This window comes from Mchenga conophoros, linkage group LG14 (assembly GCF_057382185.1).
Source record: "Mchenga conophoros isolate Kocher_MC1m ecotype Shallow Benthic linkage group LG14, M_conophoros_male_GT1.1, whole genome shotgun sequence".
Classification (NCBI taxonomy): Eukaryota; Metazoa; Chordata; class Actinopteri; order Cichliformes; family Cichlidae; genus Mchenga; species Mchenga conophoros.
The window spans coordinates 29,216,155-29,238,461 of record NC_140539.1 but is presented as its reverse complement, the minus strand read 5'-3'; the positions used below and the strand labels follow the sequence as shown (position 1 = coordinate 29,238,461).

Genomic DNA, 22,307 nt, shown 5'->3' with positions numbered 1-22,307 from the left:
CTATTCCGCTCCAGTTACAGCTGTCAGATCTGTGATCGATCAACAGACCAAACACACACACACGAGCACACACACTAATAACACTTATTGAGAGATAAGCTGACACAAATGGGCCATGATACGATCCTTTTAATTGAAATACTCAGGGCTGATCAGAAATGTGACAAACATCAGGATTTAGCAACATTTCAACGGAAAACAACCGCGGTTACAAAAATATCAAAATACTTTGCATAAAAGTGCTTTAGTGTTCAAATTACAAAACACACTCAGCAGTTAGGTGCAGCACGCATTCTTTTTTTGCCACAATACTGTCACACACACCAAGTGCCACATTTTACCACACATCACCATGTTTTTGTTGCTCTTTTCCTGTCATATTGCACTGAGGTGAGGTACAGAAAAACAGTGAACTGAGAGGAAGCAGGCCACCATTCAACATGGAAAATATAAAATAGCATTTTATATGGGGATAAAGGCCTTCCTGTCAGCGACAGTCATACAGCCACAATCAGTTTCTTTAAGCTTTAAATGATAAAACATATTCTATGATCAGATTTGTTTTTTTGTTTTAAACAAGTGACAGGTGCTTCAGTTAAGTGTCATTTCTTCAAGCAGAGTGCACCGTGTTCCTGAGCCCGCAGGAAGTAGCATGTCGGTCTGGGATTTTCAGCAGAGGAAACAGTAACAGTGAAGTGCCAGCTACATACTGTAAACCTTCCTCGCTACATTCAGTGCAACCAAAGCGGTCGTTCTTTCCAAAGGTTGCAGTTAATGACACCAGAGTGAAGTTTTTAAATGGCACACAAATAAACAGAATAATTTATATTTGGTCAAAATGGCACTCCAGTTATCCTGGAGCTGCTTGAGATTCAAACCTAAGACACAACAGGAGTTAACTGAAAAAAAAGAAAAGAAAAAAAGAAAGATCAGCAGGCTCATGTGATACAGTAAGATATTTCCTAAATCCACTTGAAATATTCCATCGTGCCCCCTTTTTCATCCTGATTCACAAAGCAGGAGTGATGCTCTTTACTTTTTCCCTGCAGCTGCTGTAGACGACTATCCACTCAATTCCAGGCGTCACTTATGTCGTCTGAATATACTCTTCTTGCCGGAGCTCTTGTCTGCAGTGCTGAGACCGATGAGGAGTCGTGCTTTCTCATCTTCTTCCTGCTGCTGCAGGCTGTTGTCCGCCTTCCCTTCAGATGCCTTCCCCCTCAAGTCTGAGCCCGAAGCTGGCTTCAGACGCAGTTTCTCTTTTATCATCTGAGCAGCAAGGAGCAAAAAAGACAAGTTTAAAAATATCAAAGATCTGCCTGTCCTTTAATGAAGAGATAAGAACGTTAATGTACCTGTGCTACAAGTGCTTTTCGGCTGTCTCTTTTAACAGCCATGGCAAAGTCGAGCCATGTCCATGTATTGTTATGGTACTCCAAGCAAGGGAGAACCAGATTCAAGTCCTTCCAGTCGACACTGTTCTTTTCACCCTGAGAGAGACGAACATTTCACAGGCAAACACAAGATTAAAGGGGATCTGTTCTCTTAATGGATATTCATTGTCAGCATTTTAAATAATAATGTCAGTGTTTGCACAAACAATCACTGTATGTAATATGACAAGGTTGGGCAATGCAGGAAATGAATGGTACTAAAGCTGAGCTTCAATTTTCTTATATCTATGTTTAAAAAACTATGCTGGTTAAAGATTTGGTGTGTAACGTAGAAATTCTCTATTTTTTTTGTTTGTTTGTTTGCAAACTATGTAAAGAAAACATGGTATGCTTACTAACAACCTCTGGGTGTTTGTCGGATGCATTCATAGCTCAGTACAATCTTTTTTGAGCCACAGATTTCTTTGAAGATTCACCTGTTAACTGTTTAAAATGGAACCAATCCAAACGTGGGTACCTGTGAGCCAAAAGCTTTTAAATATATTGTAGCTCTTAAATGATGTCACACAGATCTGGCTATGAGCCACCACCCATCTGCTGTTCAAACCTTGTGTTTGTAAGCAGCCTATCAGTGTAAAGTTGGCTTAAAAGGAGGATTGGCTTTAAGATGGTTTCAGACAGAACTGAGGGCCAACCTAAGGCCCAGTGCAAGGTGAGACCCTCTGTGCTCATATGAGGACATCACATTTAGGCTTTTCTCAATTTTATTGATATTGAACAGAATGAAGCAGTGCTTTATGCTTTGTTAATGCTTTGTTAATGCTTTATTGTATTAAGCTGTGAAATAACCCTCTTCTCCTCACACGAGGAGATGCATTTTTTTTAAAAATTACTATCCGTTTAAAGATGAATGTTTTTATATGTATGATCCAACGATCTCAAAATGCATCTCAAACACAAGCTTGGGTCAGAGGTTAAAAATTGGTTGTTTTGTTTCTGAAAAACAGAAAGATTTTCACCTGGTGACAAAGTTAGTTATATTCTAATATCTAATATTTGGCAGTTAAACAATGCTTAGTCAAACATATTTTGTATGGATGATTTTTGTTGATCTTTGCATTTAAACCAATGAATAAATGGGTACTGAATCTTACTGTAGAGGTATGTAGCAGCTGTTATGCACAGAAACCCACCTTATAGCTGACACAGAGAGGCACTTGTGGAATCTTGATGTAGATGAATGAGTTGTTCATTGCAGCTCGCTCTTTCATCTTATCAATGTCATCGACAGGATGCTGAGTGACAAAATATAAAGTCTACTTACTCTGCCTTAAAATAAAGTTCTATACATTTTAGCACACATAAAACAGCATCTCTACCTCTGGAGCCTTCCTGAATGACCTTCTAACCCCAGCAGTGCGGTTCAGTCCCTGGGTGACACCTTTGCTGGGACCCATAGCACCCATGGTGTCCTCTGACAATGGCCGAGGTTTGACAGGGATACCTGTATCACGGACAATATTAGAATAAGCTCTCTGGCCTCTGGGTGACTCTACACTTTATACTCCCACCGAGTCTCACATCAAGGTCCTATTCAAAGTGGCTGAGGCTCTACATAGAGCTCAGAGGGATGACATAACAGAAAAGCAACTTGACACTGCAAGTCTGGTAGAGAAAATGGAAACTATTGATCATTTAGGCAGTATAAATTTCAGGCTGATGATCACACAGAGAGTCTGGAGATGAAGTGCTACGGTTATATTACAGCTGTTGATAAAAGCATACCAGTAGTAACCAGCCTAAATTTGTCTTCTTCATCTGTGACCTCCTCCTCTTCAACATTTCTCCCCGGGAAGAAAAACCCCATCATTCGTTTGAAGAACTGGTACATCAGCTGGATGGTGAGAGGCACCACATTCACCTGATGATGAAAACAAAATAGTGTTAGAAAAAACATTACATCAAGCACCATAAAAGTGTTTTAGAGTCTTCATTCTCACCTCAAAGTGTTCCTTCACAGAGATTCCTCCCACAGGGGGGCGCACTTTGCTGAAGATCCGCAAAGCAAACTGGCGTCCAGACTGGCAGTTACTCTGTGGACGAAGTACGACCTAAAAGAGATGAGAGAATTAGATTCAAACGCATGCATGCACGAGCACGCATGCACACACGCGCACGCATGCACACACACACACAAAAGTGATTTGATTTGAAAAAGCTCTACTGAGATTGAGTTTGAAAAAGACACAAACACCATGTTTCATTGATGAAATGAACACAGGAAAGAAGGCAGACACTGTAAGGTTGAGTGAACTAATGGCTCAAACATGCGTCTATGACTCAGGTGCACATGCACAATATGAAACTTCTCTTCACTGTTCCAGCTGTATACATACCCTCAAACGCTGCACAGAGGAAACCAGGCACAAATAAGTTAGTTATCAAATTGATGTCTGCCATGTATGTCACATTGTGCTTGGTTGTAAAGTGACACAATGCAAAGTGGTTTGTAGAAGAGAGGACTGGCTAGTCTCAAAGCTTCAGCAACCAAAAAGCAAAGTAAATAAATGTAAAGCAAGTGAAAATAAGCTATTCGACCTAATCTGAATATTCCGATGAAGTTATTTACCTTGTACGCTGCGTTCGGTAGCAGGTTGTTCATTGTGAACCACCCAAGCTCCAAAAGATGCTCTGCTGTATCATCAGACTTGTTCAGCTGCAAGGAGACATTTTTCAAAGTGGTTATCACTCAGTGATCTTATCAGCAGGAGAATATCAAATAACATCTGTTAACCTCTTATCCAGTTTTTAAAATGCACTAAGGAACTAAAGCCTGTGAATTTGTGGGCTGTGGTGAGAGGCAGATGGAATGTCTCCAAGCTCTGGATGGATTATCAGCATCTGCTCACCTTGCTGTACATAAATCTCTGCAGCTCCAGCTCAGCGATACCGAGCTGTCCGTCCTCTTCTGTCAAACACCAGCGGGCCTGTGCAAAGTAGATCTCTGTTCTCCTCACTACACTCACATCCTCGGGAGGTTTACGTAACTCCAGCTTATTTGCCCGCTGCAGCTGGAAATCCTTAAAACATCTGGAAAACAGATACATTTTTGTTTTTTTAAATTTTCGCCATCTCTGCTCTATCCTGGATGCAAATCAGTGCTGACATAAGACCTGATGAGGATGTTGAGCTCTTCACTCTTCATCTGCATGTCATTCTTCTCCTGGTTCAGCTGGTGCTGCAATCGTGCATTAATCTCGTTCAGTTCATCGCAACCCAGTTCCTCAGATTGCGCCTGCAAGATGAAGAAGAAACAAAGTGTTTCATTGACTTAAAAGACCCAGGCACTGCACTCCACTAATACAGTGTCACATGTCCAACATGGTGCAAGCTGCTATAAAAATCCAGTGTTCGAGTTACTCAGATATTGCAGTGTGCTTTGCTTTTAATGGGTTAAGCAGAGATGATTAGGAGTTCCACAGAGCCAGATAGTCTTTATTTTCAAACTTGAAGACACAACTGCTACTAACGTAATATTCTATGCAAAAAAAAACTGTTCACACTTCAATGTATAAAGCATGCAGTTTTACTGATGTGTAAAATTACCTCACGTGCTTAAAGATTAAGAGTAACAATTCAGGTTTACTGTTTGACTCTAACAAGACCTTTGGGATATGTAAAACAACTACACTGATGGTCACAAAGGACTAATTTTATGGACTTAAAGACAATTAAAAACACAGTCAGCTGTGAGTAACTTCTGGGCTTTTACACTTAACTTTAAATTACACGCTTACCCTGATGTTTGAATAAATCTGTTTCTCAAGGCGTCTAATTTGAGCAAGGTGTTGCCTAACGGCCTCCTGAAGATGCAAGATGCTGCTGCGCTGCTCCTCGGGGTTACTGGAAATCTCCAGCTGGAAACGCACTCGCTGCTTTTTCTCACTGTGCTCCTACAGAATCACCACACAGAAGAAACACAGTCAGCAAAAGCTAAAACATTTATTAGGCCATGGGAATTATGAGCTAGCTGTTGCGTCTCTAGCCCACCTTGCGTCTGGGCTCCACGTGTAAGAGCAGGTTGTTGACAATGTCCAGAATCATAGCATACTGAACTGGGTTAGTGGATATCTCAAGATCATGATGAATGAGAGTGAAGGTGTCCACAGCACCTGAAAAAAATGAAAAATGAAAAATCACTCTCTTATTAGAAAATTAGCACTCATGCTTAAAGATATGTGGTCTGTTGGTGGTCACATATACCAGCCTGTTTCTTCAGCAGGTCTTCCTTCTCATGGTTGTTCCTCAGCTCTGGAGGCTTAATCTGAGTGGCCAGCTCTGGGTTGATGTCGTGACTGTAACTGATGTAGTGCATCCGGCAACTACAGCGCGAGATGATACGCTGAACCTGCTGAGACTCGTTCACCTGTGCGGGCTGGTTCCAATCTGCAATCAAAGATCAAACAATATTTGAATCAATCAATAACTACAATACCCATTTTAGCTCTGAACAAAAATATAAATATGCCAGAAGACTTGACAGTAAAAGGGTTTTTCTCAGTGTATAAATGTAAAACATCCATGCACTCAGTCATGTTTTTTATTTATTGATTTTTACAGCTGTAGTTACTGTGTGTTCAGTGTCCTGCAGTAAAGGCCACACCTGTTGTAGTGCTAACCATTCCTCCCACAGCCTGGCCACTCTCCATCAGCTCCAGCACCGAGTCCAGGTTACGCTGCCGGTGCTCCTCAATGTTTTTCACCTAAAATAAATAAATAAATAAAAAACTCAAAGCTATTATGACAAAGCTGTTTAGTTAAAAAACAACAACAGACAGTTATTGTAAATCTTGTTTAATACTGTGGTAATTCTTTTCTCTAACAAAATGTTTAGTCTATAAAACATCAAATATGTCAATTACAGCCTTTCAAATTTCTTTATTCAGTCAGCAAAGACTGCCCTTTGTCAATTTCTCACTTTCTCATTTTGCAGCAAAAACAACTGAAATGACTTAAAATAAAGCAGCTAATCAGTTACTTGTGTCATCTTTTTAAATACAGTGTCATAACAGTACAACTTCATGGCACTCAGAATGACCTGTCATTGCAATTTCTAAATGAAAACCAATGTTTTAAAGTTTAACTGCAGACAACATCTGTAAACAACAGCTAAACCCTTAAACTTTTTGTACGTGCCAAATACAAATTTAATTCTTGAAAGAAAACATTTTCTTAAATGCAAAAAATATATAATAATCTCAAGTACAAAGTCAAATAAAATAAGATATATGCAATCTAAAACCTTTACTCTGTTCTCTTGGAAGGCTTTCTGGCATTAATAGGAGGCAAGTTTTTGTGCTGCTGAAAACAGACTTTGAGATTGTGTAGACATTAATTAATATTAATAATAAATAATTGCCCAACCTAACGACCCTTAGGTCACTGGCTTTAAGGGCTTCTGGAGGCTTTCTACAGATTTTTCACTGTATTAAACAAACAGCAGTGGTTGGAGCAAAGTTTGCTTTTCTTCACATCAGAGTTTTCTAAAGAGATTTCTGCTGCAGGCCTTGCTCGTGTTTATATCGTTTATCACATCGGTGCGCAACAGAGCTGTGCATTAAACAAAATATTGAAGCAGAGAATTTGTGTCGAGAATCTTTTATAATCAAATTTTTCAAATTACTCGATGAATCTTTGCAGCCCTAATTCTACGACTGGGTTAGTTGACCCCGTGAGAGCTTAGCCTACCTCCAGCCACAACTGTCGGTCCTCTTGTTCAGATGGGTTGGGCTCCATGGTGGCAAAATACTGCATACCATCCAGCAGACAGGTCCAGGTGGTCTTCTGCTTCAAGGTGTCGTTATACCAGGCAGGGTGATGCTCACACTGCAGCAGTTGAGCCTTTGCTGCAGACACCAGTACACAGCCGGCAGTCTCTGTGCCACGCAACATCATCTAAGTAACGCAAAGGATGATTGAAAGATAAACACCTGACAATCAATCTGCATCAATTAATCCAAATTTGACAGATTAGTTTTCAAGTAAAAATAGTGACAATCTACATGAACATCATATGATGGGTGAAGAAAAGTGGCAAATTATTGAAATATAACTGCTGTTATTACTGCAGTTACCTGACAGTTGACCAACTCAATAAACCAGTTGCGGTTATATACATCATCAGTCTGACAGGCTGCAATGCCACACAGCTGGTCGCTGACACCTGAATCCTCTTCTGAAAACACCACAAACTTGTCTGTCTCCTCAATCAACTTCTGAAGCATCGATGTGCCTGAAAGATAAGTGGAAAAGCAATCAGTTAATAGATGTTAAAGCCTAAAACCGTGGCCTTTTTGTTAGTCAGGTGACTTCCTTACCTTCATTTTGACTTTTTTCTGATCGGTTGACAGAAGCAACAACTGGTATGGTAGGAGCTGTGGTGGGGGAGTAGGTGGTAGGAGAGCGTTTGAGCTTCTTTGTCTGCAGTTGTGTGTCGATTCTCAGACCTTTCAAAGCTTCAGTGGAGAGATTTCTTTTCAGTACAGATGCCTTTTTGTAGCCATCATATAGCCCAAAGGCTATGTTTCTGTTTGTAGTTGTCCAGGAAGCACGTAGATCCACCAGACGCAATTTGTGAGTATAAGAGGCATTTGTTTCATCCTTTGTGTTCACCTCCTGACAAAGAAGATACAGATAAGGACATTAATTATTCATGCAGTCGCAGTGAAAAATACATTTAAACTCCAGCCCTTAGGCTCTGGCTGCTACCTCCTCCATGCGATTGCTCTGTCGTTGGTAGCTAAGGGATGACAGGCTGAGCAGGTGAGTCTTCTTCACTTGAGTGTTGATCTGGTGGTCAGCAGTCTCATCCCAGGTGGAGGCCATCAGGTGGACTGTCACCTGTGAGAGCTCACTAACCATCTGAGTCACATTCCACTCAGAGATCAGCCTCCTCATCACAGTGCCAGCTGAGACACCACACAAACACACAAAAGCGCACACATGTAAACTAATGAAGAGTACTTTATGTGATGTTGTGCATCCAGCACATCTGTAAGTAAATTGCTTTTACCCTGTGGAATAAGTCTTTGTGTGCCCCGAGTGAAGACGTGGCCTTTGTTGCACTCCAGTTGGATACCTCTCTGCTGGGCAAAGGAGGCCCAATAATGCACCTAAAGGGTACACAATATATAAAATGTGCAATAATCAAGAAAAACACTAATATAATGAACAGTTACAAACTGAGGCATATTTGATGGGAAAAATGCAAACTTTGACCCTGAGACTGCTGCTGTTGCACACACTGAAAAAACAAAACAAAACCTACTTGTAGTTGTGGAAAGGCAGCTGTGTAGGACATCTGCTTGTAGTGCTGACCAAGCTTCTTGCGAATTGGCTTGAGGCTATGGAAGAGCTTGCCTCTGCAGATTGGCCGAGATACGCTTGTCCAGGTGGCCCAGAAATTTTGCATCCAGCGCAGTGTGCTGCTGTACAGGAGGATTCTGGGCTGATAAGTGTCTACAAAGAAAAAAAAGAACAAAACCTTTAACTCACAAAAGTAAAATAGACATAAAACACTGGTTTGTAAGTGTTTGTAAATTTAGTTTACATAGAACGATGATTGAATACAGTTTGACAAACCTGTGCCACAATGCTGGTTAAGGTCCATGGTGATGGAGAGGTTGAGATTCTCAGAGCGAAACGCTCTGTAAGAGTCGTGAGGCTGTCCTGAGGTCACGTCTGCAATGTTCTCCGCACAGCAGAGCATTACAGCATGGTGGTCATGGGGATTGCCATGGCAAAGCCATTGGAGATCAAGGGTCATACACAGGTTGGGTAGGTGTAGAAAACAGATATCATCATACCTGGAAAAAGATACTTATTAATACTGAATGTTTCTCTGCAAACACTGCTTTTATTGCTTCCACTTACTTTGACGCGGTCCTGACATTTACATCCAAGTCTCCTTTAAAAGCAAACTGGCCGGGGTTCCAGTCAAAGTTCAGCTTATTCCACTCCCAGTGCAAATTTTCCGTGGTATTATAGGGATCCTGTAAGAATCATAACAAATTAACCTGTTACTAATTTTGCTTAGCACAGTGGTTCTCAGACATTCTCTAGCATGTTCTACCTCAACAGTCAAAAACACCCCTCAGTTTTTATTAAAAATATAAAGAACCCAACATGAATAAACTTAACCAAATGGCAGTGCAATATCATCAGAAAACTCTTGTTTTGTTTTCCCTAAAAAATATGTTGTTCATCTTAAATCTAAAGTAAAGTATTTATAAAATATACTTTATATTTTTGCCAGGCTACCTGTGCCACAGCTTCAGTGGCTCCTGCCCCACAGTTTGTAAACTGGTTATCATGGCATTGCTAACAGTGTCAAAACATAAGAATTACTTTAAACAAAATGGAGAAAGCTGCCAAAAACATAAAAATAAACTGATATTGATAATAACCTGTCACGGGTAAACATAAATACTAAGAAAAAACAATGTTTTACCTCTGTAGCCAGCTGATGAAGATTGGCCTGATCAATGTCCATGACCCAGCGCCCGTGCAGAAGGAGACGACTTTTGTCCCACCAGGCCAGAAGAGGCGAGGGATCAGCTGTGGGTTTGGTCAGAAGGTCAACTGACTGGCCAATCAAAGTCCAGGCAGGGTCCCAACATGGCCCCCAAACAATAGTGTACAGAGAGATGTTGGCTGGGGAAAAAAAACATGTAACAATTCCTGTGTGAAACATTCAATTCAATTCGAATTCAGTCATAATCACTGAGTAGTCAAATACTTTAAAAAGAAAAGTTCTAGTTTTGTATGTTCAAGGACAAGGACAAGGACACATTTCTCTCCTCATTTACTCCTGAAAATTCAGTCTTCTGCTTCATCAGTTTTAGTCTAAACAGTTGAACTTTTAAATCACTTATTGGTCATAGTCATAGGATTATAGCAGATTCTTCTGCATATCTAGACAGGATTTTGGGACACTGATCAACATTATACTCATAACTCACATTTGAAGTCATAGTAGAACTTGAGTGGTGGCATATTCCTGTGGACTGTTACATCTCCCCACGGTGGTCCAAGGGGGACAGTCTGTTTGCGCCGACCTCTCAGCTGTCCATCTTGCTCTGTGCCAATCAGACGCCCCGACAGCTCCCAGTCACGGATCTCAAACAGGTAGCGAGGGTAGTCCCGAATTCTCACTGGTACAAAGCAAAAGTAGTAAATACTTTACTACTTTAATACTCTAGTAAATACTAGTAACAATAAAAAAACTTTGAAAAAAATCCTTTGTTTTTTGCCTTAAATGGGCATATAAAGGTGCTCTTACCCAAAAATGCAGCTAGTTTAAACTTGACTGCACGGCACCATTGGACGACCAGAGGGAGCCCATCTCTGGGGAAGGGACTGATCCCATCAATGTCCCTCAACTGTTCTCTCACCCTGTCGGGGCCATGAAGGGACTGATCAGCAATGACGACAAGTTGTAAGTCTGAAACAGTCCAGGTCAGCAGCGACTTCCTCATGGGTGTGTTTGCATAGAGGCGGCGTGAACGCTGGATGTAGATCTCTATATGCTTTTTCTCCAGTGAACTATACAGCTCTTCTATCTTTCTAGCCGGGAGAAGTTCTCCATGTTGCTTGCGGAGATCTGCCACCTTCTTATCCAGAAGCTGCAGACGTTTTGCACTCTCTTTACTTTCATCCTTCATCAGTTCATAGTTGTCTCGCAGCTTGATTTCGAAGACATCGTCCAGGAAGACAAATGAGAACTGGCTAATTTTGAAGATGAGGTCAGGCGGCAGACGTTGGGTTGCGGAGGCCTGGGTTGGGGACTGATGGAGACTTTTTAGCCACTTCTGCACACTAATAGCTTTGTCAAATGTGTTTGAGAAATTGTACTGGTAGGGGAACTCCATAGATAAGGAAGGACATGTCAATACCCAGACACGGTTATGAGGAGTGGTGAGGAAGGGGAAAGTGTCTCTGTGCAGCTGCATTTCAGTCAGATCTGCATGTGTCTCCACATCTAGGCCATTAAAAGAGACTATATTGTTGCCATCAAAGTTGAAGATCACTGAGGGAGAGCGCATATGCATAGAACTGCCTTGCTTTGAGAGAGAGAGTGCATCCATGTGCAGCAGAATGTAGTTCTGATCAGTAACATGAGCAGTTAAACGAGTACAGCCCAGTTCAACACGCAAACACAGGCCTCTGTTCTGACCTGAGGCAGCTTCAGTGTTCACTGGTTTAACTGGCTTTTCCTCTCCTTTCTCTCCACACAGCATTAACCAACACGCCTGACCTTCAGTCATGTGCTGATATAGGACCATGTGGTCTGGTGGCGTCCATTCGACAGTAAGATCCTCTTCACATTGAACCTAATTAAAGAAATCAACATATTAATACACTCTGAAATAAATACCGCTAGCATGCTGAGATGGAACTTTATTTAGTCCAGATAAATTCAATTCAACAAATGTGGTTACCTGTATGGTGTGGGTGGTGATGTGGTACCACAGCGTTAATGTGGTGAGTTTTACTATAGGGTTGATGGTTTGAGAGGCGGGACAACATACTTCCATGTTCTCTGTGACTGTCTTGATCACAGACAAGCTGACCCCCTGCAGAGACACCCTAGAGCTCTCAGCAGAGGTCAGGACTCTGACAGTGTCCATCCGCAGAGATACAGCTCCTACACAGGAAAGAAGAAATAATACAGGCAAAAATGGAAGCAAATCAAAAAAGAAAACAATGAAGAGAAGAAAGTGGAGGTCTCTTTTGGAAGTATCCTGGGAGAGAGAGTAGAGGGAAAGCTACAACGCAAACGGCACAAGGTGGATTTGTACCTAGACCTCTGCAACAGCACATGGATTGTCTGCTCAACCAAGTGAGCTATAGTAGCAGCCACATATTATCTTCAGTAGAAAAAAATCTCTCTCTTTCTCTCTCTCTTTTTTTTATAAAGCAAGAGATGTAACTGACAGAATTCATTCAGATTAATTTTGATTTTGAAAAAAAAGTTACAAATTTCCTCACAATTTACTAAAGCCAAAGGTTACATCAATCAAAAACTAGTAAAACTAGGAAAAAACAATAAAATTCCTAAATGTTGCAGTGTTGTGAGATAGCCTACCAACAGAGTAAAGAAACCTTTAGCTCTATATGCTTTAGACTGAAAAACTATGTGACAAAAGTGGATGCCAGCAGAAATTTATGATGTCAATAAGTGCCGTTCATAGCTTAGATAGCATAGCATAGCATAGACATAGTAGGGTTTAAATAGCAGTTTCAGTCCATATTTGCAGTGGATGTGGTTTTAACTGTGAAAAGCAATACACCTTTTTCTTTACACATAAACAATTTCCTGTTTAGCATACATGTCCTAATATGATTTAAACTACTACGCAATTACACTGAAAAAGTTTATCAGTTGTATGTGATGATTTGTTTTATTGCCACATAAGTTTCATTTGGAATAAAAGCTGTAAAACAGTCTTTTCAGTCAAACAGCTCTGTATTATAATAAAAATGCTCATTCCTTACCTGCAACATTAGAAAGCGTGAAGACATTAACGTCCTCTAGACAGCAGTCCACTTTAAAAAGCAGGTGTAGTTGTGAGGAGGGGATAGGTTTTATGGTGTCGTCATTACAAGGAGACAATGGAGTCAGATCTGGCAGCTGTGACTCTGGATGACGAGGTAAACACATGAGAGACAGCAAGCGAGACAGACACAGTGCACAGGTCTCTGAAAGCTCCACTTGAAGCCCTTTCAGGCTGGACTCAACGTTCAGACTCAGAGGCTGGCTGTTCGACTTCATGTGGGGTCGGTTCAAACTCCCCTGGAGGGAGAAGAGATTAATGAAGAAATCCTTAAAATCAGTTTAACTTGAAACCACATGTTCTGATTTTGCATTGCTCATATAATCTAGAGTTGGACAAATTGGAAGATTTCCCAAGTTTAAAACAAACAATATCAGTCACAAGTCACTTCAAAGAAGGTTGCTGATAAGAATTTAAGCTTTATATTATTTTTTCCACTTTATTATTCATAGCTAAAGCATCAGTATCTTGGCCAGGTCTCCCTTGAAAAAGAGGTTTTTAATCTCAATGGGATCTTCCTGGTTAAATAAAGGTTAATAAATAATCAGTATAGAAAGATACAAATGTTTATAAAGGTTTGTCTGCAGTCCTACCTGCAGGCTGAGTGAGTCTAGGATTAGGGCTTCTCCCCATACATGTTTACCAGGAGGGTGGGGTGCCTGCTGGATATGAGACCCCTGACCCACTCTCCACCAGAAATTGTCCAAGGACAGCGAGGCACGTTCGTGCACATTTTGGGACTCTTGATTCTCACTCTCAACTTTAATGTCAAGGATATGACGCAGTTCTGAAGAAACAAAGGGTGTGCAGATAAAAAAACATTGTAAGTTAAGCATAGACCGTATAAAAGATAAACACTGTCACAGTTTTACTTTCTTTTTTGTAAACACAGAGGGAGATGTAGGTTCAACCTTGTAACCTAGAACACTGGCTAAGAACTGGGAATTACAAATTATTAGCCAATGAGAATGTCTACGATAATCTTTCGATTCTAATAAATACCACCATTTACAAAATGATGTTCATGTTTTATTCGATATGACCTGAAACTATGTGCCCATAAAGAGATCAGGAAAAGGTTTACTGATGTCAGAAAGCAAGTATTTCTAAGTGGTCCCCTTGTGGCAATTAAAAAGAACTCATTTAGCCACATTTAAGCACTAGCTTCACTTTTCAGACCATGTCTTTAGTACTTTTTCAATTCAAGTGACTCTGAATAAAAGGAGACCTCTTTCTAGTGTCACTGCTTGAAGTAGAAAAAGTTAATGAGTAACATTTAAAAGGGCCCTGTGGAAAAACTTTATCTAATCTACGCATGTTTGAAAGAGGTTGGCCTAACAGTTACCCATAGAACAAGGTTATGAAGGAAAATGTGTTTCAAGAATAGAGGAGACTTGTACATAATAAAGTAAAGTAAAAACAAAGTGTAATTAAAGTAAAGCTTTTCAGGTAAGGAGTGCTGGGGTCAACTGAGAAAATTGTCAGGCGGTGGAAGCAATACTTCGAGGACCTCCTTAATCCCACTGACATGTCTTCCAAGGAGGAAGCAGAGTCTGGGGATGAGGGGAATGACCCGCCAATTTCTGGGGGCGAGGTCACTGAGGCAGTTAAACAACTCCTTGGTGGCAGAGCCCCTGGTGTTGATGAGGTCCGCCCCGAGTTCCTGAAGGCTCTGGACGTTGTAGGGCTGTCCTGGTTGACACGCCTCTGCAATGTTGCGTGGAGATCAGGGGCAGTACCTGTGGACTGGCAGACCGGGGTGGTGGTCCTCATCTTTAAGAAGGGGGACCGGAGGGTGTGTTCCAACTACAGGGGGATCACACTCCTCAGCCTCCCTGGGAAAGTCTATGCCAGGGTGCTGGAAAGGAGAGTTCGTCTGCTAGTCGAACCTCGGATACAGGAGGAACAATGCGGTTTTCGTCCTGGTCGCGGAACACTGGACCAGCTCTTTATCCTCTCGAGGATACTTGAGGGTGCATGGGAGTTTGCCCAACCAGTCTACATGTGTTTTGTGGACTTGGAGAAGGCACTCGACTGTGTCCCTCGGGGTGTCCTGTGGGAGGTGTTGCGGGAGTATGGGGTGTCTGGCCCATTGCTACGGGCCATTCGATCCCTATACAACTGTTGCAAGAGCTTCGCATTGCCGGCAATAAGTCGGACTCGTTCCTGGTGGGTGATGGGCTCCGCCAGGGCTGCCCTTTGTCTCCGGTTCTGTTCATAATTTTTATGGACAGGATTTCTAGGCGCAGCCAAGTGGCGGAGGGCTTTTGCTTTGGTGGCCTCAGAATCTCATCTCTGATTTTTGCGGATGATGTGGTTCTGTTGGCTTCATCGGGTGAGGGCCTCCAGCTCGCACTGGAACGGTTCGCAGCCGAGTGTGAAGCAGCGGGAATGAGGATCAGCACCTCCAAATCTGAGGCCATGGTTCTCAGCCGGAAAAGGGTGGAGTGCCCACTCCGGGTCGGGGATGAGTTCCTGCCCCAAGTGGAGGAGTTCAAGTATCTCGGGGTCTTGTTCGCGAGTGATGGGAGAAGGGAGCCGGAGATCAACAGACGGATTGGGGCTGCAGCTGCAGTAATGCAGACGCTGCACCGGTCCGTCGTGGTGAAGAGGGAGCTGAGTGTAAAAGCGAAGCTCTCAATTTACCGGTCGATCTACGTCCCTACCCTCACCTATGGCCACGAGCTGTGGGTAGTGACCGAAAGAACGAGATCGCGGATACAAGCGGCAGAAATGAGCTTCCTCCGAAGGGTGGCTGGCCTCTCCCTTAGAGATAGGGTGAGAAGTTCGGCCATCCGGGAGGGGCTCAGAGTAGAGCAGCTGCTGCTCCACATCGAAAGGAGCCAGCTGAGGTGGTTCGGGCATCTGACAAGGATGCCCCCTGGGCGCCTCCTGGGTGAGGTGTTCCAGGCATGTCCCACCGGGAGGAGGCCCCGGGGCAGACGCAGGACACGCTGGAGAGATTATATCTCTCGGCTGGCCTGGGAACGCCTTGGTATTCCCCCGGATAAGCTGGAGGAGGTGGCTGGGGAGAGGGAGGTCTGGGCCTCTTTGCTTAGGCTGCTGCCCCCGCGACCCGGCCTCGGATAAAGCGGATGAAGATGGATGGATGGATGGATGGATGGATGGAGTGCTGGGGTTTAACATAGCAGAATCCACCTGCAATACTGCATACTGTATGGGTAATTCTTAACAGCTTGTTGTCCTGGTAGAAGGCTCAATGTCAACTGCTGCTAGTGCAAGAGAGGGGAAGTGGTGAATGATCTAACCCACTATAGTACAGGAATTACAAGAGTTTCAGCTGAATAACTGAAGGTAGTCAGGTAGGTAAAGTCACACAAAATTATGGGTTATTTTTCTAAACTTCTTTACTTCTATTTATTTTACTGGCTGTTCTTAGATATGTAAAAGTGGCTAATGGTAACAATAAACTAAACTAATGGTTGCAACTGTACTAATCCTTAAAAAACAAAAAACTCCTGGATACTTTGGCCTAGTGGGAGGGTCAATTTTTGTCTGGAATAATTCAAAACAACCCTGATCTTATGAAGGTGGTGAGCTTACCATCCGACTCTGCTATATAGAGCATCGTTACCATTGAGCACTGTCTGGCAATCAGCAGATGGGAAAAGTGTAAAACCTTAACTATGCCGACTAAACAGACGCTAAATAATCCTGGACAGTGGCAAAAACCAGGTTTGATTATTTCCAGTTTCATGCCAAGGAAAAGTTGACTGTTGAGAAAATTCTATAGGTGTCCAATTTCCATTCTACACACCTTAACCAATTTTTTTTGTGTGTGTAGATGAGTAAATCTTTAAAAAAAGAGCATGTTAAAATAAATATTCCTGTATAACTATTTTGCATCTGGCACTTTTGTGAACATAATGCACTCTTCACATGACAACAAGTACCTCCATTAGCAGAGAGGAAGCCCAGAGCAAAAGGTGTGGTGTCTCCCAGCTGAACAGACACATTGATGTTGGACACAGAGGTGGTGATCATCACGGGAGCATCCAGGTGAGGAAGGCGCCTGAGGAAAAGGAGGGTGGGCAAATAATCTAACGGACTACACCGCACAAGGTAAGGTAATGGACAAAAACAATAGAGAATGAGTGATGCACAAACAGGGATAATGAAGAGAAGATGGTGAAAGGTGTTAAGAAGATTTTAATTTCAGAAATCCAGCAATCGAACTATGTGAGTTTCACTTTTACAACTTGCCTTTTTCTGTGTGCTTCCTTCCTGTGGAATAGCTGTTCCCATGGAAATAGATTGAGCCAATGGGAAAACTCCTGGTGACGGTAGTGAATGATGCAAGTGTTGACGACGACTGACCCTGAGATGTCAATTGATGTAACCTAAATTCACAGAGACACGAGGGAGAAAGTCTGAGTAACTGATTTACAAAACGATGCAATGTGGCCTTAAAGCATTTCCCTCACCTGCAGGGTTGTCTTGATTGTGTTCACACAAAGAATTCTTTGCCTACTTTGAGACAGCAGAAGTCCATCTGCCAGCAGAAAAAAAAAAGAAAAAAAAAAAAAAAAAGAGCGTGTTATTCACGACTTCTTCCTCCTTCCAACTCTCTCTGCAATAAGTCTGGCGCCCAGCTGTCCACTTACCCTCAAGAAGGAGCTCCAAGCTGCTCTGGGGAAAGCTCAGCTCAGGAGTGAAGCTTTTAAGAGGAAGCTGCTCGTTGTCACGTCCGTAGCAGACCTTTAAAGACTTTAGAGTCCAGTTCAGGTGTCTGTACAAGTAAGAAAATAGGGTTATAAAATATCTGAAACAACAGATCATTTAAAAGAGTAAACTAATGCAAAACTGTGATCACAGTATATACGCAGCTAGATGTAAAACGGTGACTCACCGTTTCTGGCTGTGCATCGACAGGGTTATGTTTGTGTTATCAAATTCCACATTGACCTTGTGGGGAATCAGCTGATGAAAGCGTTCCACAGTCTCAGTCTGGATAAAATCATTTTCATTCTCTAAAAGGAAATAGTATTTGAGTAATTAAATTAGAGTGTTATGTAAAGAATTATCAAAAATATCAAGCCTATCAAGCTGGCATTTGAATTTTAAAAATCTATGACATAGTTAGAAAGACAAAATTAGCACTTCAACCTTTAATAAAACGCAGGTGTTGACTTTCTGACATTGTGCATATTCCACGGGATTTCAAATATTCTGTAACATGCATGTTGTTTAAGACTACACTTAATATTATAACTGTTAGAGTGGAGGTGGATTCTTAATAATGCAACTGATTTTGCATATGAAGGCAGAGCAACCTGGGATTATACTGAGAAGTTAAATCACTAACAACACAACTTTAATGCATTATTTTCTACTAATCTATAAATATGTTTCTTATAAAAATACATACTATGGTTACGTGTCATTTCCTCTTTTTTGCTCGTGAGAATGTTAGTAGTTATTTACATGGACAGAACCACCAGCCTCAACTGTATGTGCAATGTTTATGTTCGTGTTTTTAACTGCAAGCTATTTTTAACATCTGATTCAATGGCCTAACAGACCTGTGCATCTATAAAGAAACGGAAGAAAAAATCATCTTGCTTTAAACGCTTTTCAAACATTTTCTCCTGTTTTTGTAATGAATGTATAACTTAGTCCTACTTTGACTGTGTTGGTAAAACTTTATCATTAAGGACATTTCAAACACTCACAGAGGCCAGTGAAGAGCTATGATATGACCTTGTTTTCATTTTGGTTAGCAGAACAGCTAAAAATATCACAGATGATGGAAAATGTCCAGGCACTTTTAGAACACGCAAAAGATCAAATGCAAATGCAAAGGCAGAAAAAAACAACAAGAAGGGCAGCACAGAGTGAAGGTCCTGTGGATGTACAACAGCCAAGGCACTGTTCTTTATTCATCTAACACCTGACAATACTAATTGCAGGATACATAGTTTTAAAATGTGATTTTCATAAGGGTTCTTCCCCCCAATTCAATAAATATATCATTAAAAAAAAAGATTATTAAGACTTTACCATCTGTGATGGTACAACTATGAATGCAAAACAGTACAACAAATCAGACTTGAAAAATAGAATGAAATAAACTGAAAGTTAACTGCAGTGGTTGGATAAAACTGTACTGTGCAAAAGTCTTGGGTCATTCATAATTTCTTTATTTTTTTGGTAGGAAAATGGGAAATAGGTAGAGTGATTTATTGAAACAGGTTCAAACTTGCGTGGAAATACAATTCATAAGGAAAAAACAGAGTCTGTACAAATGTAATAAGCTTGAAGGTCAATATTTGGTATAGCCACCATTATTCTTCAAAACAGCTTGAACACTTAGGGAAGCTTTCTAGTAATTTCTTTCAGTAGTCTTTAGAAATACTTCTCCAGGCTTCTGGAAGAACATTCAACACTCTTCTTTGGACACTAGTTGTTTTGTGTTTTGTTCTCTGTCAAGATGATACGACAATACTATTAAGGTCTGTAGAGACGGGGGATGTGCCTTTGTGTCTGTCCAGACTGTTCATCAGTTTTTTTTTTAGGCTTCACACTTTAATTTGCCCTCCACCTGTGCAGTTTCATCAGATGTTTTTTTAAGGACGCACTGCACACCAGGCACAGATATTCATTATATTTGGCTAATAACTGTCTGGGAATCACCTTGTTAGTGCAAAAATACTATTTTATGTTTGCCAAACTGTGTCATGTTTGGCATTTTTTGTAGAGTCAATAAAAAAAAAAAAAGGAACAAATAAAGCGCCTAAAGATACAGTTTAAAACTGGTTCTTTGCTAAGTTGTCTGCAATGTGTAAACACAACACTGGCTCATCCCTTTAAAAAAAAAGAAGCTTGAATGATCAATGTTAAGGGGTTTAACAGCAAAAACATTCCTCTGAAAATGGTCATTTACAAGGACTGGACTGAAAATGAGGGAACAAGCAGCCAATGTCCATTAAAAAAAAACATTAAAATACTTTCAGAACGCCTGGAGAAGTATTGCTCAAGACCACTTTGAAAAATTACAACAATCTCACTCCTTGGAAGCAACATACAAAGAAATGAGAGGTGGCTCAAGACCTTTGCACAGTACTATAGATTACAATTTGGAGAAAAGAAGGAATGCAAATGAATGTGATGGATAAACACTATACTTAAAAATCATTGCTTCCATTTCAGAGGTCAAACGTTACTCACCAAATGCACCATGATCTTTCTCTTTGTGGGAAACTGCTGGAAGCTGGAGCTGACTGAGGAACAGCCCCTCGTGCAGCTCTGCCATTAGAGTCCTCACACTCAGGGACAGACAACCTGGCTTCATCTCTGGTAAACTCACATCTCCAGATAGCAACAGGCTAAGTGCCACTTCAGCCAAACATATGTCCTAAAATGGAGAGCACATCATTTACAAACATTCAACCACCTGTTTCTATTTCAGTGACAGTTACTCCACTCACCAGTTCACTGCTTTTGAGCACTTTACTGCTTAGTTGTCCAACCGAGAAGTTCCATGCCAACCTGTAAAGACATTTTTCAACATGGATTTCATTTTGGACAACTAATACAAACTATTGATTCAGTCAGATTAGTTATAAACCAAAAATAAATAATACCTTTTACTCTGGTGGTCAAGTAACAAGGTGATACCTGCAACAGTCATGTGCCATAGAGATTCTGGCAGTGCTAGGTTTAGGACCATCACGTTGATGGAGCTGATGTGGAATGACAGCAACTGGAAATACAAAACAGGAAGTGAGATACTGTGTACAAATAAGCATAAAAAGAAATGTTAACTTATCGCCAGCCTTCATACTTGTGACAAGAATCGAAGCGTTTTGGGGCTGACAGAAATCTTCGCCGACTTTTTTCCATGGCTCTGCTTCACCAAAGGTTTTAGTGGTGCTTGCAAGTCAAACCGGACTCTGGTTTCTCCAACACAGAATGCCAGGTATCGCCTGAAACACAACTTATGATATTATTTGCTGCTAACTGTTTTATCTCAGACTATCTGGGCAACACATTAAGCTACTTACGGTAAATCCTGGTTTAGAAGTTTACTTGAAATCCATATCCTGTCAATTTCCTGCCATTCACAGAATTACAGCAAGATAAAAAAAAATACATTTGATAGATGGTAAAGTACACAAACTCAGAAGTGAACCATTGACATGGGAGTGGTTGTTTAGCATGTGCCGACTACACAAATGTCATGTAAACAAAAACGTGTCCTACCAAAGTATGCTGGGGGTGAAACTGGATACTGACTCCTTGGACAGAAAAAAATCCTACTGATTTAATCTTCAGATGAGCATTGAGGGTAGTTTGGAAGAATCGCACAGCCAGGGTACATATGAGCCACCTAGAACAGCGGGAAAATGTGCTACTTTAAATGAGGAGAGCAAGGAAACATCTATTAAGCAGTGCTTGCAGTTTAAACCATACAATGATCGCTGTACTGTAGAAATTTCCACACATTCCTCACCTGAAAATGGCACACAGCACACCAATAGCCAGCAAAAAGATTAAAAATAATGATATCAGCAGGAGAGACATTGTGTCTCTAGTTGTTCACACCCAAATCTTGGGACATGAGTCTGGCTGCTCCTTATCTTCTCTCAGCTGCTGTCAAAGAGGAAGAGATGTACTTAAGCACAATATCCAGGTGCCACTCACTACTGATAGGTGACACCGACTGCTTGCAAATAGTTGCTATAACTGTAATTAGCTGAGGCAACACTTCCTACACAAGTTAACAACCGTTCGTTGTGGAAAACGTTAACAGCTAGCCTCACAGAGCTAACACCTCTAATTAACTACAGTGTAATTACAAACCGACCACGAAACAGCACCTAGCTAAACTTTATCGCTCAGCTAACAGTGTAAAGAAAACACAAACCTCTACTAAAACTTGTTTCCCATTACCAAGCCGCCAGTGAGAAACACTCACTGCCAAGCAGCAGCAGCATTAGCCAGTAACCCAGCACTAAACAGTTAACGAAATTTGCCGCCGCGTCATCCAAAAATCTTAAGCAAATCTGGGCTAGCACTGTAGCACGCTAACGCTACCGCTAACTTAGCGGAACTGCCAGTTGGCACTCTTTTTTGCGCCTGTTGGTCGTCTTTGGTCTTTTTGGCCTCACTCTCTTACAAAACTCACTTACCCTGACATATTCGCAACACCGAGCTGTCGCAGCGCAGTGTAACGCTGCAGACAGAGCAGTTTCATGTGACAGTTGACTCAGAGCTTAATAAACACTGTTCTCCGGCTCGCCGTGCTCAGCTGGCAGCTCGGTGGAGCGCAGTGGTG

At 41.5% G+C, this 22,307-nt stretch overlaps 1 protein-coding gene across 6 annotated transcripts; it reads right to left on the bottom strand.

Annotated features, from left to right (window-relative positions):
- Nucleotides 1-111: 111 nt before the first annotated feature.
- Nucleotides 112-22,307, bottom strand: LOC146560002 (bridge-like lipid transfer protein family member 2). 6 transcript variants are annotated; one of them, XM_085243784.1, is made up of 41 exons: nt 22,162-22,305; nt 21,483-21,622; nt 21,233-21,359; nt 21,034-21,083; nt 20,814-20,955; nt 20,614-20,732; nt 20,458-20,518; nt 20,198-20,384; nt 17,880-18,000; nt 17,635-17,759; nt 17,455-17,522; nt 17,234-17,370; nt 16,924-17,078; nt 13,603-13,796; nt 12,951-13,248; nt 11,894-12,099; nt 10,735-11,785; nt 10,415-10,606; nt 9,904-10,106; nt 9,327-9,445; nt 9,036-9,259; nt 8,722-8,912; nt 8,467-8,566; nt 8,163-8,362; nt 7,772-8,069; nt 7,529-7,686; nt 7,143-7,349; nt 6,058-6,157; nt 5,658-5,840; nt 5,445-5,566; nt 5,192-5,347; nt 4,568-4,689; nt 4,304-4,484; nt 4,024-4,110; nt 3,395-3,505; nt 3,180-3,315; nt 2,774-2,898; nt 2,588-2,689; nt 1,356-1,490; nt 1,037-1,269; nt 112-899 (listed from the first exon to the last, which is right to left on the bottom strand). In XM_085243784.1, the coding sequence occupies exons 2-40, from the start codon at nt 21,551-21,553 to the stop codon at nt 1,084-1,086; spliced, it is 6,750 nt and encodes a 2,249-aa protein (XP_085099910.1). In that variant the 5' UTR covers nt 21,554-21,622; nt 22,162-22,305; the 3' UTR covers nt 112-899; nt 1,037-1,083. The 6 variants fall into 6 exon arrangements, with proteins under 6 accessions (XP_085099910.1, XP_085099907.1, XP_085099906.1 ...); XM_085243781.1 differs by having other exon boundaries at nt 112-1,269; nt 21,483-21,619; nt 22,162-22,307; XM_085243780.1 differs by having other exon boundaries at nt 112-1,269.

Coding starts and splice junctions, on each gene's coding strand:
- LOC146560002 (XM_085243781.1), bottom strand. CDS start 21,553: ATGTCTCTCCTGCTGATATCATTATTTTTAATCTTTTTGCTGGCTATT. Junction 20,956..21,033: donor CTTCTAAACCAGGATTTACC/GTAAGTAGCTTA, acceptor GTTGTGTTTCAG/GCGATACCTGGCATTCTGTG. Junction 17,371..17,454: donor CAATCAAGACAACCCTGCAG/GTGAGGGAAATG, acceptor CTGTGAATTTAG/GTTACATCAATTGACATCTC.